The sequence below is a fragment of the Ramularia collo-cygni genome (assembly GCF_900074925.1).
Source record: "Ramularia collo-cygni strain URUG2 genome assembly, contig: RCC_scaffold03, whole genome shotgun sequence".
NCBI classification, from domain to species: Eukaryota; Fungi; Ascomycota; class Dothideomycetes; order Mycosphaerellales; family Mycosphaerellaceae; genus Ramularia; species Ramularia collo-cygni.
Window position 1 is genome coordinate 8,125 of NW_019716257.1, and position 17,277 is coordinate 25,401.

General features: G+C 48.2%; 5 protein-coding genes; 2 read left to right on the top strand and 3 right to left on the bottom strand.

The window, feature by feature from the left end:
* Nucleotides 1-2,567: 2,567 nt before the first annotated feature.
* Nucleotides 2,568-3,411, bottom strand: RCC_02371 (related to DUF985 domain protein; the record flags this gene model as incomplete). XM_023767662.1 has 4 exons in its annotated part: nt 2,568-2,778; nt 2,831-2,982; nt 3,039-3,209; nt 3,265-3,411. 4 exons carry the CDS (start codon nt 3,409-3,411, stop codon nt 2,568-2,570), a joined length of 681 nt encoding a protein of 226 aa, XP_023623430.1.
* Nucleotides 3,412-3,922: 511 nt separating this feature from the next.
* RCC_02372 (uncharacterized protein) lies at nt 3,923-5,587 on the top strand (the record flags this gene model as incomplete). XM_023767663.1 has 2 exons in its annotated part: nt 3,923-3,949; nt 4,007-5,587. The coding sequence occupies 2 exons, from the start codon at nt 3,923-3,925 to the stop codon at nt 5,585-5,587; spliced, it is 1,608 nt and encodes a 535-aa protein (XP_023623431.1).
* Nucleotides 5,588-7,866: 2,279 nt separating this feature from the next.
* On the top strand, nt 7,867-10,395 carry RCC_02373 (related to glucose/galactose transporter; the record flags this gene model as incomplete). XM_023767664.1 has 13 exons in its annotated part: nt 7,867-8,081; nt 8,194-8,374; nt 8,441-8,495; nt 8,561-8,865; nt 8,933-9,005; nt 9,106-9,128; nt 9,220-9,304; nt 9,359-9,424; nt 9,476-9,563; nt 9,677-9,700; nt 9,787-9,839; nt 9,942-10,083; nt 10,188-10,395. 13 exons carry the CDS (start codon nt 7,867-7,869, stop codon nt 10,393-10,395), a joined length of 1,518 nt encoding a protein of 505 aa, XP_023623432.1.
* Nucleotides 10,396-10,914: 519 nt separating this feature from the next.
* Nucleotides 10,915-11,442, bottom strand: RCC_02374 (uncharacterized protein; the record flags this gene model as incomplete). XM_023767665.1 has 2 exons in its annotated part: nt 10,915-11,088; nt 11,176-11,442. The coding sequence occupies 2 exons, from the start codon at nt 11,440-11,442 to the stop codon at nt 10,915-10,917; spliced, it is 441 nt and encodes a 146-aa protein (XP_023623433.1).
* A 2,033-nt stretch (nt 11,443-13,475) lies between these two features.
* RCC_02375 (probable NADP/FAD dependent oxidoreductase) lies at nt 13,476-16,721 on the bottom strand (the record flags this gene model as incomplete). The annotated part of the gene is made up of 1 exon (XM_023767666.1): nt 13,476-16,721. The coding sequence occupies one exon, from the start codon at nt 16,719-16,721 to the stop codon at nt 13,476-13,478; it is 3,246 nt and encodes a 1,081-aa protein (XP_023623434.1).
* Between the last annotated feature and the right edge of the window lie 556 nt (nt 16,722-17,277).

Sequence of the window (17,277 nt, forward strand, 5' to 3'; positions counted from 1 at the left end):
CGCATATTTAACCTATAAGAATTAGTCTTATCTCTAATCGAGTAATTACGGGTGTCTAATATATTACTACATCTTTACCCTTATAAATAGCTATCTAAGGGCTCTAGTTTAGATACTACTTTTTAAGTACTTAGAGGCCGGACTAAATAAGCTTCGCTTTCTACGTTTAGAGTATAAGATAGCCGGTAGGTAGCTAGCTACTAAGGTTATTACGAATATATATAGTAAATAGTATCTAATTAAGGTTAGTAGTTTTATAAGTACTATTAAGTAAGAAGAGCTAATATTAAAAGAAAGAAGTTAGCTATTACCTAAATACTAACTCTAAGAGCTAGTATAGCTCTACTCTTCCTTTATCCTTTAAGTACGTATATTACTAGCCTTACTATTATTTAACAGACACTATTACTATATAGCCTAAAAGATAATACCCTTCTACTTCTCGCTATCGACCTAAGGCTATACTAATTTATATTATAGTAGCGTATTATCTACGCTATCCGTTAACTCCTCTAAATTACGGTCTAAATTATTAAGCTATTTCCTTACGCTATTACGCTAAGCTATGCTAGCCTTACGAATATTACGCTTTTTCTTCGACTAAGCGACGGTTCCGGCCTTAACTATATTACCGCAAATTATACTAAAAACATCCGCTAGAGAGCCGCTTTTAACCGCGTAAAGGACGGCTATAACGTTTAAGTTATTAGTATATATAAGGGACTCGAGGGCGTTCTTTAATACTAGGTTAGTAAAGCGGATATCTATATACTCTAGCGTATAGTAATATAGCTCGATACCGTCCGCTATAGTATTAATAATATGTCGTTTTACCTCTACCTTAAATAGCTCCTTCGTACTAGAGCTACGAAACCTCCGTATTATAATAAGGGCCGTATTATAAGGAGCCTCGTAATATTCGACCTTATAGATACCTTTAGGCTACCGCCGCTCCCTCCCTATATCTTAATAATAGCGATAATATAGATACGACCTCTACGTTAAGCTATCCTTCGTACGAGGGCTCGGCTTCTTAATATATACGTTCGAAACGCTGTTTATAGCGTACTCGAAGGTAGCAAGGTTAGTAAAGGATTAAGGATAGTATATATAATATATTAAGCTCCGTAACGCGACGGTTTAATCCGTAATTTAATAATATCTTATAAAGCGTAAGAACATAATAAAAGGATAAAGATAAAATAAATACTAATACTTATAGGCAGCCGCTCCGGCTATATATAGATATTACTAGATATAGTAAAAGATTATTAAAGTAAGGTAGAGGGCTTAGAGCCTTAGTATACCTTTTAGAATAAATATAAAATAACGGTATTACCTTATAATAGCTCTAAAATGCTGCTTACTAGCTAATCACGGTAATAGCGACATTACCGGGCCGTGCCAGCTGCATAGTGCAAGGCGCTAACTTTCCGAACAATCAAGATAAGTCCAGCCCAGAACCAAAATGATCGACGTCACGCAGCCGAAAGTCAGATCAAGTGCCGCCGCCGGCCCGTGCCACGCCTCACGATTCCCTGGTCCTGGTTCATCGACCATCTTTCATCATGCATTGCATCAACGACATGACTTTGAGCAGCGAGGATAAGGTACAGACCTGCAGCACTTGAAGGCATCTATACGGATATTATGCGATGCAATCTAAACGGTTAAGCCCCTGTCGCCATCGACGACTGACGATGTCGCGCATTGTAAGCGATCCAGCCTTCCCAGCCTCCCCTCGCCAGCCACTTGTTAGAATTTGTTCAGGTACGGAACAAAACAAGCAGCATCGCAAAAATACCGTTGCTCCATATCCAACGTCTTCTCCATCCAAACATATCTTGCTGCCTGAGACCTTGTAAAGTTGTTACAACGAACATCCTGTCATCAATCAGTCCATCGCAATCCTAAAGCTCGCCTACCATCGACGCTTGACGAACTTTGGATCTACACATCAACAACAACGATACCAAATTGCGAAATCCAAGACACCGAGCTCTTTTCAAAGCATTATCCCCGTCAATCACATCGACACCCCCAAACATCATCCTACAACCACTCCAGACCTTCGATCGACCACCGCCAACATGCAAGGCAACCTTGTCGTCTTCACGATCATCATCGTCCTTTTCGTCGTCTTAGGACTCATCGGCTTTGCGATATACTGGGCTCAGACCTCTCTCGGTCGCGTAGGAGGAGGCACTGTGGGCACATCAACAACGAGCGGAGATGATGTATAAACTTCTTCCCACCAGAAACGTTGCGGCGTTGTGGGAGCTTTGDGACGACGAAAGCAAGATGACTTGATAAGATGACGACTGAATACCAGTCATGGAATAATGGCATGTGAATGATTTGGGATGAAGGATTAGCGATTTGCATTGGTGCCAGATCAAATGGAGGTTTAGCGGAGGCGTTATTGGGAACATTGCTCGCCGCACACTGAGTGCCTGCTGAGCTGGGATGACTTTTATGTATGTATATGATTGATTGATCGATTGGGAGACACATTAGAAGGAGCATCCGTCTCTTTTCGGGACGAAAGGCCTCTACGGGAAAAGGCCTTACTGGGCATCTTTGTTCAGCATCCAGTTCATTTCCTTTGCCTGCTCGGCCGTGACAAGCGCYTCCATCCTGTCGACCTTCATGAAGTCGTGGTCTTCGAATTCGAAGCCTGGAACGACAGTTTCAGAGATCAACAAGCCTTCGCTGGTGCTCCCGCCGTCCTCGTCGGGGAGCAGGAAACTGGACTTGTACTTCCCACCTTCGACAATCCTACTTCAAGATCAGCGATGGCAATTGGAATCCATTGCAGGAAGGGACCGACCATTGCAACCTCTCACCCGCAAGGACATTCTGTCCGACGATGAAAGTTTCCACTCGTGCTTTGCTTACCCATCTCTCACTCTCGGAAGCACTCTCCTTTCCATAACCACCAGGAAAGTCCTTGCTGGCAACCTCATCTGCATGTATAATGACCTAGCAGATCGAAGTCAGCAACAGCAGTCCCGAAAAACCCACCCAGACTATCGTACGTATCGGCCTCGTCCTTTATGAAGAGTATGGACAGTCCTGGCCTCGTTTCGATGGAAGCCTCCGTAATTGCTCTTGGGAGTGAGAAGATAGTGGATGGAAGTCGAGCTACTACGCGTTCCTTTCTTATCACCGAAGGGGTTTGGTACACGCGTGGTATTGCGATCAGTCTCCTACAGCGATGTTAGATTTTCGGGAAGACTGTTCAAGATCTGCGTCTATGATTACGACGAAGTAGCCGCCCTCTGGGTGATTCTGCATATTCAACTTTTTCATGATGGCTTGGAGATTCGCAGATTCGGTTTGGGAGCCATCTGTTTTGAAGAAAGGCACCAGATATGGTGAGTCTGGGTCAATGGTCGATTGGGAAGTCATTATGGCAGCTCGGGGTGTTGTGGTTGAGCGAGTTTGTTGTTGTAAAACTGTCTTACTATCTGGATAGACGGCTTATATCCCCGAACGCTTGCGTGCTGATGCAAAATGATTCATGATGGTTAATGACGACAACCTCAATCATTCCCACAATGTCTTTCTGCTTTGCCTCCCTACATCTTGCTATTGCAGTCTCAGTCGATGTAATGCTTCTTGCTGCAAGATGGAAGAGAATTTGTGCAAGTTGTGCATGCTATCGTTATCGTGCACGGTCCACAGAGCCTCGCACAATCTGCATAACAATCTCGACCGCGTCATTAATTGTACCTGAATGTTTTCGTCCTCGGCCGCAGGCTACTCGATTTCTCCTCTGTACGGTCTCCAACACCTAGGAACCACATGCATCTTCAACACACACACCAAAACATTCCCGTACATCATACTAATGATTTACTGCTTATTAGCAGTATGAAATTCTGTGCGCCGGTCGTGCCATCCCCCCAGGTTGTCGAGCATGGATGAGGCTTCCGCAAAGTTCGAGGTACGTGAACCTCACATTTCGCGATGACCTGACCCTCACCTGAACCGATGCATGCAGGCAGAGTACTGTCCTCCATTAGACCCCGCTCTTTTATTTTCGATTCTATCCGACTACGACCTCAACAAGGAAAGTGATACAGCAGACGCGACAGTTCTATTGGACCAGCTACGAGAGTCTGCCTTGTTAGAGGAAAATGCCGAATTCGATCCTTCTGGCACTGCATTCGAAGGGGATGTCTCTGAGGAGGAAGTGCGAAAGTCCTCGCGGCTGGAGGGAAGCGCAACGTCTTTCCGGGAGACGGACATGAGCAGTGTGTCGAATGGTCTGAGTGGATTGGACTTGAGCGACAGTTCTCAAGATGGCACGCGTACTCCCGATTGGGACCCCGTGGACTTCGATACAATGGACGAAGAGACCAAAGTGACGCTTCTGCTGGAGGTCTTCAAGGACCAGGCGACTCCACACACCGTACGACATGCACTCCAGAAGTGTAATGGAAAGTGGGACACTGCTGTGGAGGAACTCCTCACCCAGGTCGGCATCGGCGAATTCCTGCAAAGCGACGGCGGAGTAAAGATTTCAAACAAGGGCGTTGACGCATTCTTCGAAGACAACGGGTATCGCAAGGGACGAAAAGCCAAAGGAAAGAGAAAAGCCAACAGAATATCAAATGGTTCGCATCAAACAGATGCATCATCGCCAGTTGAAAACAAGTGGCAGACATCTGGTCGCGATGTCGAATTCGTGGCTAGCCGGACCGGCCTGTCTTTGCTGTCGATACAGTCACTCTACAATAGCCTCGGAGCGTCGCTGCCGAAGACCATCACTGCCATACTCAAGAAACGCTCGCAAACGATCAGTCCAGAAGACCGCGAAGATCCTGTCTTGGTAGCCAACGCATACGACCTCCAGCAGGATTTTCCAACCATCGAACATGAGCATATATTCGCACTGATACATCTGACGCACCCTTCCACAGCAGCTGCGCATGAACTTGCCAAGGAGCTCACTGCTCGTCCTAGAGCAGCTACCGGGGGTATCCAGATCATTCCCAGATATGCACCGCCGGTACTGGACGACATAGACTCGACCTGGAAGAAGCCGCTCAGGAGGAGCCGTCCGACGACTCCCATAGAACACCACGAGTACGACATTTCCAATGGGCCAGACCACGCGTCCATGTACAACGCTGCTCGTGCAAATGCCTTTCAACAAGCTCAGGCAGCATACCGCAAATCGAGGTCGAATCCATTGATGGGTGGCGCTGCGGCATACTACAGCCAAGAGGGCCGCAATCTCAGCGCATTATCCTCGCAGGCTACGGCAAGATCTGCTGACCAATTGGCTGCGCGGCAATCCTCCTCGACTGAAGTGGATCTCCATGGGATTGACGTCTTGAACGGCATTAGGATTGCGCAGGAGAGAGTCGGGCAGTGGTGGGCGAGTCTTGGGGAGAACCGTGTCAACGGCCGTGTGGGTGCGGAGAGTCGACAGGCAGGATATAGGATTGTCGTTGGTCTGGGTACGCATAGCATTGGCGGTAAGGGCAAGCTTGGTCCTGCTGTGAGCAAGGCGTTGAGGAATCAAGGATGGCGGATCGAGAATCAAGGGGCTGCTATCTTGGTGAGAGGTCGATGAAGCAATGAGGCGACACATTGAAATGGGTGACGAAGGCATGAGAATAGATGACCAGCCGATGGGCTGTGAACGGTGTACAATAAACATGCGTAACCTGCGAACTTTCATGCAAATTCATCATCTGTGCGCTGCAGCGACGACAAGATGCCCATACTAGTACTTTGAGAGATTCGATGACAAAAGCTTGCGATTCCTGCATTTGCCTGTCAATTACAAACCTTTGCAAACCTCAATTCCCATGAATTTATAGATCCAGTGGAAAGAAACTCCGTGGAGCGCTGTCGAGCCAATGCGCTCGCAAAATGTGATGTTGTTACTAGGTAGTGTTTACACGCAAAGTGAGAGTTGAAATTCCGCCCTTTTCTCGAGAAGTCCGCCATTTTCTGTCTCCAAAACGAAGTCATGGAGGAAGGAGTGCTAGCTGCTCCCTGTTTTAATTACCTTAGCTAGTGCCGGATATATCCGAGCCAATCAGTGGTCTCACGCGAAGAGAGATCGAAAAGTCGCCCTGTTTTCCGCCCTTGAGCTCTCCTTGGATTTGGACAATTGTTGAGGGGAGGCAGGATGTGTTATATCTCTGGACTTCAGCTAGCGCCGGAGCTCCCCGAGCCAATGAGACAGCAGGCTCAGCTGTAAAACTAGGTACCTTACCTTGAACTCTTTTCCTACTGGGTACTTCACCGTCGTAATCGATTCTTCTTTCACATCGTTTCTTTTTCGTAGCTCATCTGAGTCAGCTCCAGAAAAGATGGGGAAATTCGTTGACACTTTCGATGGTCTGGCCTGTCCATAGGGCGCCTGCTCGGGGAAAAATCGAGTACTACACGGGTATGGCGGTATCTCAACAACTGCCCACGCGTTGTCAGGCGTTTCCTCCTCGCGTCCTCTTGTACATTGCTCACGGACCCAAGCCTCGACAAGTCTAGTGGAAAGATCGAGAGCAACCGAGGAACAGCAGCATCATGCTGTACGAGAGTAAGTCGRGCCGCCGATGACGGCGATTCGACTCATGATGCCTTCAAACTCCGTGAATGCTTATCAGTCCTGACGAGCCGCCAACTGAAGGCGATTCGGGGAAGCCATCCCCACACAAGAACTCCCAGAAGGCCCGAATAGAAGGACACTAGAAGGACACTAGAAGGCGGTCAAGACTCCGTCGATCACGCTATTGGAGGACCGCGAATGAGATCATCTTCCTTGTACCACGGTACCGACCGCACCTTCACGTCTGGGGATTTCATGGCGTTCGTGCACACGATCTGGCCGCCTCCACAAAACTTCACAATCCCCAACCTCGTCAGTCGCTACGAGCTATGACAGGGGCTTGATATTGCTGAGCCTGAAGTTGCCGACGGATGCGAGGTACACTGCAACGTGGCGTTCGCGTCTCAACAGAGCAGAGCGTGTTAAGCGCCTTGCCGTCTGGAAGGTCCCCAGGCCGCCTCCAAAAGCCATGGAACGGAGACACCGCTCACGATTTGCTAATACGTAGATGATTGAGGGTGACACCATAGTTGGGTTATCACCAATCTCTGGACTCGTGCGTCCGACGTAGTACAGGAATGGAAGAAGGAGCCGTATGAAGCCACGCCGGTGACTTTGCTAGCAGCCGCGGAGTGAGCTTCCTACTGCTGTGCTATGCTGCCTCACAGCCCTATGTAACTATGCCGAAACGATGCCGGAAGGAGCATAAGCATGCGGTTGAATAGTGGCGCTACAAGGAATGCTCCCGAACACCTACCGCTGCTGGACGCTGGTGTCGCGTGCTTCACACCTCGCGATACCAATCAGCGGTGCATGCGCTCACGGCTTAGATCTCATCGCCTAATCTCTCCATTCATTTCCCCATGGGATAGCCTTGTGGGTAGTAGTGGAGGGGCAAACCTTGTTCTTGCCACGGGCCGATTGTGAGAAAACCCGCCTCTGGAGTTTAACGAGTGCATCTGGGTTGTGTCTCGATGCCTCTAGGTGGCGCTACTGTTGCAGTAGCGTCAACCTTACTAACGTCCAAAGACCAAAGATGGAGAAGTCAGCGAACGATGTCGCTTTGCTTGGTGTATTGCGCAGATTGTGAGTTGATCTATAAAGACTTTTGTCATACCCACTGTTGTGAAGGCTATCCAGCGAGTCCGTCAGCATACTTGCATAGCTAGGTCTTTCGTTGCCAGCTTCAAGATCCTCTTTTTGTCTTTTGAACGTTGATCAACTGCTTGGAGTCGCCACCTCGGACGAACGAGCAAGAATCCAACTACACGAATCCCGAATCGCCTTCAACAACTATGCCTGGAGGTGCCGTGTTCGGTGCTCCTGCCGTTTCAGGTGGTTATCTATCTGGAAGAGCATTGATCTTCCCGCTATGCCTGGTCATCTCACTATTCTTTCTCTGGGGATTCTCTTACGGACTGCTCGATGTGCTCAATAAGCACTTCCAGAATGTGTTGGGCATCACGAAGCTTGAGTCGACTGGTCTCCAGGTCATGTACTTTGGTGGAGGGTAAGATACTAAAGGGCAGAAGGCATACGGGGTACTTTGAAGGTTTCTTCCGAGCTACGCCATGTCTCTGCCCACACGACATAATATGCCAGACATCGCTGACCCTTCCTAGGTATTTCCTCTTTTCGCCAATTGCTGCCGAGGTTATGAAGCGCTTTGGTTACAGGGCAACGATTCTCATGGGACTGTCGTTGTACTCGATCGGAGCTGTTATGTTCTGGCCAACAGCGCACTTCGCGTCTCCAGAAACCCATCTTCGTTCGTTCGGCGGCTTTCTGGCGTGTACTTTCGTCGTAAGTCGAGTCTATAGCCATCAACTTCTAAAGGTATTGAACGCTTGCTGACCATTTCTGTGACAGATCGCTTGTGGTCTTGCGACGCTTGAAACTAGCGCAAACAGCTACGCCGTCGTTAGTATGTGCTCCATGAAAAAATACAACATTTCCCCTTTCCAAAGACTGGTATTAACCTTCTCGCAGTCGGCCATCCCGCAACTGCTTCCGCCCGATTGCAGTTCTGCCAGTCATGGAATGGTGTCGCCTCCTTCATAGGCCCCCTCATTGCATCCAAGGCTTTCTTCTCAGGCGGCAACGAGAACGATCTCACCAACGTACAATACGTCTACCTCGCTGTAGCATGCGCTGGAGCCGCCGTCGCCGTTCTCTTCATCTTCGCCAAACTCCCAGAAGTCGCAGAAGAGGCCGCTGGCCGTTCGGCATCCATCGTTGGAGGAGACTCTGATGTTGGTGTTCATCAGAACACTGATATTACTCTTGTTCAAGAGGTAAATACCGAATATCTTTTTGCAATTATCTTTCATATCAGTCATACTAATTTTGTGTGTCATACAGTACGGTGTGGCTATCGTCGACAAGCCGATCTACAAGGAGTGGAACATGATCTGCGGGTTCATTGCCCAGTTCTGTAAGTCACCATGAAGTATGGGAGGCATAGAGCATGTCTCGAACCTCCATGCAGCTTTCCGTCAGAGGTCACTTGCTTACCTTCCATCTTCACTCTATAGGTTATGTGGGCTCCCAAGTCACGGTGGGTAAAACTCAGTGTGGAAAGCTCAGAGCGTGTCTCGAAGTCTTCTGCTTATCCCCTATTGCTAAGATCCACGCTGACTTCCTCTCAGATTGCAACTTTCTTCATCAACTACGCTCACGAGAACGCCGGTTATGCCGATTCTCAAGCCTCGCAGATGCTGTCATATGGCCTGAGTGAGTATAACGAACAGATCCCCCTTCCTCGGTCATTTGCTAATATGGTTTCAGTCGTTTTCACTGTTGGTCGCTTCGTGGCCACAGGTCTAGCCGTCATTTTCGAATCGAACTTCCTCTGTAAGAAGGCCAAAAGTGCAATAGCCAAGTCAAACACTAACACATTTTTAGTGGTTGTCTACTCTAGCATTGCTATCGCTCTGACTGCGTACGTTTCCGCAGGACAAGGAAAAGCAGCCGTGGGTGTATTGATCTGTACGTATACGACTATTATCCCTTCTTGGTTGCCACATTGCTAACATCTTTTGCAGGGTACGTTTGATGAACAGAATGGCCCAGTGCTTTTGACACAGTGACTGACTATAGCCTCAGCATCTTCTTTTTCATGGCCCCAATGTAAGTGAGAAACAAGTGGGCGGAGCCCTCATACAGCTTCTCCACGCCATATATGCCATCCGAGAGACATACTTACTCTGATTCAGGTACCCGACAATCTTCACTCTCGGCACCGCCAACTTGGGAAAGAACACACGTCGTAAGTCAAGATGAAGTACGGGGGACAGAGAGCATGTCTCAAAACCTCCATACAGCATCCCGTCATCCGAAACACTTGCTTACCTTCCCTACTTTGCTCTAGGTGGTGCTGGAATTCTCGTCATGGGAGTGTCTGGTGGTGCCGTCTTCCCTCCAATCCAGGGAGCAATTGCCACCAATGTCAACACCAGAATCTCCTACATCGTGCCAACCGTTGGGTTCGTGGCCGTACTGACCTATGCCATGTAAGTCGAATTGGAAATATGGAAGGCAAAGAGCACGTCTCGAAACCTCTATATAACTCCCCATCCTCCGAGATATGTGGGAACATCTGCTTACCTCGCTCTAGATACCACTGGTGCACACGCGGCTGGCACGTCCTCCGTGTCAAGGGCGAGAAAGTCATTGCTACATCCCTTGAAGGTGGGGCTATGGGAGGCGTCGTGCAGACTGTGCACTACGACGAGAAGAGACTCTCGGTCGTGGATATCGATGAGCGTCGTCGGTCTAGCGTTGTCGCGCCTATGACTGGCGGTATTGGATCTGGCAAGTACTAGAGTCTGAGCATGATTTTCACGGCATCTCATTGCATTGCATTGTTGGAGTTGGATTGCAAATCAGYGGCATTTATGTATGAGAGGCGAGGATTGGCGGTTTGAGAGGAGCATTTACGGTTAGCATTTACGATTAGATGTCAATACAGAACGAAATCGTTTAACCCTTGTCTCGTTCGTATTTATGGGATCATGGAGAAGTAGAGAATCATACGAGGAGTAAGGGCATCTAAGATTATCCAGCGATATCCACGACGCAACAGCTGCTTGCAACAAGGAAGTATCAAGGTGCTACTTCAAGTCAAGTCTGTCTCGGACGTTGGTCACGATTTGCCTTTGTCTGGATCGATGTATCAGAAGTACCTACAAAAGAGACGCGTCTTCGAAGAGCATCAAATCGTAATCTTGTACGTTCTGCTAAAGCGGAACTCCCTCAGGAACCATGCACTATCCATTCACAGCCCATTACCTCTCCATACTCGCAAACCACTTGGAACATCCCAAAGCCAATCCAACAACATCTTAACCACTCTTCCCACCCCCCCTCTTCGCCGGACTTCCCCCACCACTACTTCTCGCCCTCTCACTCCCCTCCCCAGTTTCACTCTTCGAACCCATAGCTCCACCCTCCTGCGCTCCCCTCGCCTGGGATATATCCGGATTAGCAGGCGAAACATTCAACGGATCATTCTCTTCCTGAATAAAAACACAACAATCAGCATCATTATTATCCTTTTACCTTCAACACAGTCTTTCTTTCTTTCCAAGTTTCACAAAACTCACCCCTCCACTCTGTTGCTTAGCACTCTCCCGCTCCTCTTCAGGTCTCGTCTTGTCAGGATTGAAAGCTGCGTCTTCGGTCTTTTGGGACGCGGCTCCGTCTCCTCCAGTTTTGGAATACTCTCTACTTTCTGTGTTGATGCTGTCTTTGCTCTCGATTTCTTTTCGGATAATCGATGAGGTTTGGAAGTTTCGTGCAGGGATGGCGACTTGTCTCAGAGCGAAGCTTTGAGGGGCGAGGACATTTCTGCGGAGGGTTGTCGTGAACATTTTTTGATTGTGGATGGGATTGGGTTCTTGATTTCGAGTTGTTGATGAAGGGTGAAAAGGCTAGATGAAGACAAGAAGAAAAGAATAAAAGACTGGAGCATTGAAGTGTTGTGCATGGCAATTATCAGTGATGACATCAGTCTCAAGCAGCATCGGACCCAGAGCCGATTAAGGGAATGTTTAACCGCGACAAAGTATCCGGGCCCCTTGGTATTAAAATAAACGGATCGCTTAGCAATCCTCGTCGCAATCCAAGCTATATTCTTTTATTAATTACTATATAACTACGCAATGCCTTCTTATATAGATATACCTACGAAATATAGAGTAAAGGGAGCTATTAAATTCGCTAAATTTTGCGAGGTTAATAGCCTTATACGGAGCCTAATACGTCGTAAACTAGAGTAGTAGATTCGACGTAGTTAAGCAATAATTAATCGAATTATTAATAGCTACGATAGGAGGATTAAAAAGGAGGAAATACGTAGATAAAAGGCGATTATCTCTAAGGAAAAGAAGGATTAGATAGACAGCCTAATTAATAATAATAAATACGAAGGACACGATTAAAAGCTAGATAGTTTAAGGTACGAGTATAAGATACCTAATTACTCTAATAGTATACTAAAAAGGGTACTAAGGGATAGGGATATACGGTTCTATATTACGGCCTCTAAGGAAGAGGTTAATAATATATTAGCCTCCTATCGTATCGACTTTATAAAGGAGATATAAAAGAACGAGGCTAATAACTAGAGCTAGCTATATAAGATACGCTTTTTAGACGAGATCTATTACGGCTACGGATACGAAGAAAACCGCTACTAGATCCTATATAAGGCTAGTAACGCTTATCGTTACGTAAAGGACTATATCCGTCGAAAGGAGGGTAGTAAGATACTTAATAAGAAGGATAAGGATAACGATAATCTTAACCGTAACGATAAAGAAGGTAAGGTTATTTACTTCTAGTACGCTACTAGCTAGAACTATAAAAGCAAGCTATATTATTACGAGATCCTTTCTAATATAAATAGTAAGATAACTTCTAAGATATATAAAGAGCTAGTATTAGAGGGGATTATAAAGTAATAGATTAATAATAACGAGGACTTTATTCTTTAAGAGGACCGTAATTTATTATATACCTCTAAGTCCTTAGTTAAATATAAAGCTAAGCTTAGTATTAACTATTACTTTATACTAAGGCTATCTCTAGATATAACTTTAATTAAGACGGTTACTTTAATATTTAAGACTAAACACCGAAAGTAAATAAGAAGGAATAAGGAGGATTATATTAATATAGCCCTTTCGGCCTAAGATAAGATTACTTAGGAAAAGATTAATAACGTAATAAAGAGGATACTAGTAAGGTACTCTAAGTGTTTAGAAGTAGATAGCTAGTATATAACGTTCTAGATAAGAATAAATAAATTAATCTATGTTATAGGTTAGACTAGCGTAATCCGTTTTTTTTAATACTAAGGAGCCGGGGCTTTAATAGTCTCGCTAGCCCCTCGTAGCCTCGGGGTAAGTAGCTAAACGCAAATTCGTGATTTTTAGAGGGCTATACGTAAAAAAGGGCATTATATTAGAATTTAACACTTTTTTTAAAATCTAAATACATGCAAATATTTGTAGAATCTTGCTTTATAAATTTACTACCCTAATGTTCTTTTATTTCCCTATAGAAGGGTATTATAAATCTGTTTATAAAAAGCTGAAAAAGTCGAGGTCGTAGTTTAGGGTCCAAATTCTGATCTCACACACATTAGCGCTCCACTATTTTGATTAGGATATATCAAATCTTAGTACTACATTAAGCAAAGTCCAATTTTTTTACGTATGGCCCTCTAGAAATCACGAATTTGCGTATGGCCACTCACCCCGAGGTGGGCCGAGGGGCGGAGTGATTGACAAAGCCCCGGATAGACAGCAAGTCTGGCTTTCGAATCGAAGGATTGATCGTCTATCTAGATTTGTCTATGCCAACACAGGCCCGCAAATAATGCCAACAGAACTCACATCAACTAGTACACTTCCAGAACATAGCGCAGCTCATCCTTGAGCCTCTCAATCTCCTTGGGACCATCCTTCTTCTTGCCCTCAGCTCGTCCTTCAGTCTCAACTGCCTCCTCAAGCACCGCTGTGACATCTGGCACGGGCCAGGTAGGACCACACAGGTAGAAAGCACCATCTTCCCGCAGGTATGCACGGCGAATGTCGTCAATGGTCTGGCGCATGCGGTCTTGAATGTAAATCTTCTGAGGCTGGTCTCTGCTGAAAGCACGTCCAAGAAGAGTGATGACACCGGCATCTTGGTATGCTTCCCACTCTTCACCGTACAAGTACTCCTCGCGCTGGTGACGGGCTCCCATGTAGAGGAAGACGTCGCCAATGGGCATGCCCTGGTCGCGCTGCCAAGCACGTTCCTGAACGAAGGCGCGGAAAGGCGCGAGACCAGTTCCAAGACCAGCCATGATGATGGGCTGCGTGGTCTTGGGTGGGAGCTTCATCACGGATGGCTTGACCGAAACGGTGACAGGGGCACCGACGGGAAGTGCGTCGAGGTAGCGGGTGGCTTGACCGAAGCGATCGCGTCCCTTTGGATCGACCCAGTTCACAGTGACGATCAGCAAGCTGACACTGTTGGGTGTGACCTTCTGTGAAGAAGCAATAGAGTACTCTCTGCGCTTCATGGGGCTGACGATGCGCACAATGTCGTGGAAGCTTGGATGCGCAGATGGGAACTCAAGGAGWACGTCGGCGTAGGTGATGGTGTCGACTTCAGCGCGGCGCTTGAACTCTAGCTGTGCTTCCTGGTTGCCACCGGTTCCCAACATGAGCAGCTCCGTCTTCTCCTTATCCTCAGAAGCGAACTCGCTGAGCGCCTCGTAGAAACGCTTTGGAGGACGACCAAAGATGTCAATGTTTTGCACCAAAGACTGATAGACTGTGCGGTTCTCCAGAATGGATGGATCTTCTCTGCTTGGTACCTCGACAATCTCCTCGGGTTCCAATCCGTACCACTTGATGAATTCTTCCACGTGCGCCTTGTCGTTCTCAGCGTGAATGCCGAGGGCTTCGCCAATCTCGTACTTGACGCCGCTGTCTCCAAGATCGAACTCAATGTGGAAGATGTTGCGGTCGTAGCTCTCAGGCGTCAGTCTGCGGTGCTCCTTGACGTGGACAATAGCAGTCTTGGTGCTCAGCTCTGGCCTGAGCGCTGTCGAGGTCCCATATGCCTCCTTGAAAACAAGACCACGGGCCGCCACCTCCCAGTTGCGGAGGTAAGATGGCGGCTCGTCATCAGCTGCCTCGTATGGCGCAAAGCTGTTGATGTTCAGATCATCAGAAACTGGGAGAGACTCGTTCTCCTCCAATTCAGCTGTGAGCCAGCTTTCAGGGATCTCAATCTGCTTCAACGCGATCTCAAGATCCTTGGCAAGAGCGTCCAAAGCATCGCCACCGGCATTCAGCTTCTTCAATCCAGCCTCGTAGACCTCTGGCTTGGACAATTTCAAGAACGCAAGCTGCAGCAAGTAAGACTCGAGCTCATCGCTTTCTTCCACAAGCGGGCTTGCCGAAACATCCAACACCCAAAGCGCGAGTTTCTTAGCTGCAATGGTTTTGCGTACAGGTGTAGTGAGCGTCTTCTCAACATCCTCGTCCTTCCAGCCAGAAGATTTCAAGATGACGACRCCCTCATCCTTGACGCTCGAAAGGACAGCGAAGTCTTTGAGGAGCTTCTCTGTCCCAATGACAACAACATCCGCATCCTTCACACTGTAAGCGGCTTCAATGCTTTTAGAGGACGCACGCAGGTCAGTCCTGAGAGCACCGCCCTGCACGAGGTTGTCGTGGCCGGAGCGAACAGCCACATTAAGCGAGCTGTCGTCGGAAAGGAGTTGGCCGAGCATAAGCGGTGCATTGGCACTCTTGCTTGAGCTGACATCCCAGAAAGTGTACTGCTTGGTATCCTTGGCGGTAAGTGAAAGGCCAGGCAGCTGTGCATCAGATTCGCCAGACTTGGCCCCAAGCTGTTGGAGCAGTCCCTGGATCTTGGAAACTGTCCACACAGTCTCACGTGCGTATTTGACCTCGAAGACGCTGGGTGTCTTGCCAGAAGTCATGCTCTGGAAGTTGACAGCAGCAACGACATCGGCATATAGGCTGCTGGTTACATTAGAGTCCAAGGCGCTAGGCTTGTCGTTGACCTGGCCAAGAACCGTAATCTGCTGAACGGTGGGTGGCAAAGCAGAAAGAAAGTCTTCTTCCACGAATGGGCGGTACACGCGTACGTTGATCACACCAACCTTGGCGCCCTGCTGAGCGAGTGCTTCGGCAACCTGTGCAGACAGGCTGGCTTCCACGGTGCCAAACACGACGAGAACGTGGTCTGGAGAATCATGGCCGTGGTACTCGAATGCTCTGTACTCGGTGCCGAGTTCAGCATTAAACGCGAGAAGTAGCTTAGACAGCTTGCCCTCATTCGTGAATCGCTTCGAGGCGATGTCATCCTTGACAGCGCTCAGCACGCTGTCGTATGTACGCTTGAGTCCTGGCAGGCCAAGGACATCAACGACGCGGGTCGTCTCGCGGCCGACGGTGATCCCATCATATGTGTGGATTGTTGGGATGATCGATGAAAGCAGAGTTGAGAGCAACGACATGTGCTGGATCTCATATGCACTCTTGCTTGCCACCAACCCCAATCCCAGCTCTTCGGCAAGTGTCAAGGCCGCAGTGTAGTCGGTGACAAGACCAGCCTGTGTCTCGGCGGCGTAGTCCACTGCAGCAACCTGCAGAACAGTTGGGTTGGCAACATCGTACAGCAGACTGAGTTGGTCCAAAGCGGGACGAAGGTGCAGCAAACTGCCCGCCGAGGCAACAATGGACTGCGGAACGTGTCTCTTGCTTAGATCGAAGTCTGGACTGAACATGTAACCCAAGGCCAGAGTGCCCGCGCCGCTGCGTGTCTCAAGGCCCTGCACGCCCGTCACTTCGCCGTATACATTCTTCTGTTTCGCGTCCGACCAGGCACGTGCTGCGATGTCGAGGTCGAAGGACTCGGGCGAGAAGGAGAACAGCTTGTCCGAGAGAGCATAGGCGACTTGCTGGACAAGAGTCTGCGCAGTCAAGTATGTCGGTCCAGAAAGCGATGACAGCTCAACATTCTGTCCAAAGGGGAGGGCTGTCGAATTTGGCTGCTTCGGCTTCTGTTGCTGCTGTGTTGAGCCAGCCGGACCAGACGATTCGCTTGTTTGGAGATGCATGGTGGCGGCTATTGGAAAGGTTCAGGTCTCCACGCTCGTATGCCTCAACTTGGAGGTGGATTGTTCTTGCGAAGCGCAGAGAGGAATGTGGAGATGGAGACAGTGCACTCAAAGGAAATCAAATCATCATTCACTAGAGAAGTCTCGCCTCACCTAGATCGCTGGCCGTCGCTCGCCGACATCTGATTCCCAAGCAGACTTTTTGTGAAGTTGAGAGTCCAAAGCACGCAATCGCCGACGTCGGACGTGAGGCTTGGAACAATGCCGATCAACAACAACAATGAATGTCACATGCAAGATTTGTTCAGGATGGATGTTTGCTGTTGATTCGTCGTTGACAGACGTTGCGTTTGTGCTCGTCAAAGAACATGTCGTTGTCATGGGATTGCGCATGATTGTCACGGAGTTCATGAAGAGAAGCGAACATCGTGCTGTGATTGAGAAACGTGCCGTGGCAGAAAAACGCGCCGTGGTAGAGAAACGCGCCGTGGCAGAGAAACGCGCCGTGGTCATGGTTATGGCCTTCGTCTGGGCTTCCCAATCTTTTTTTTTTTGT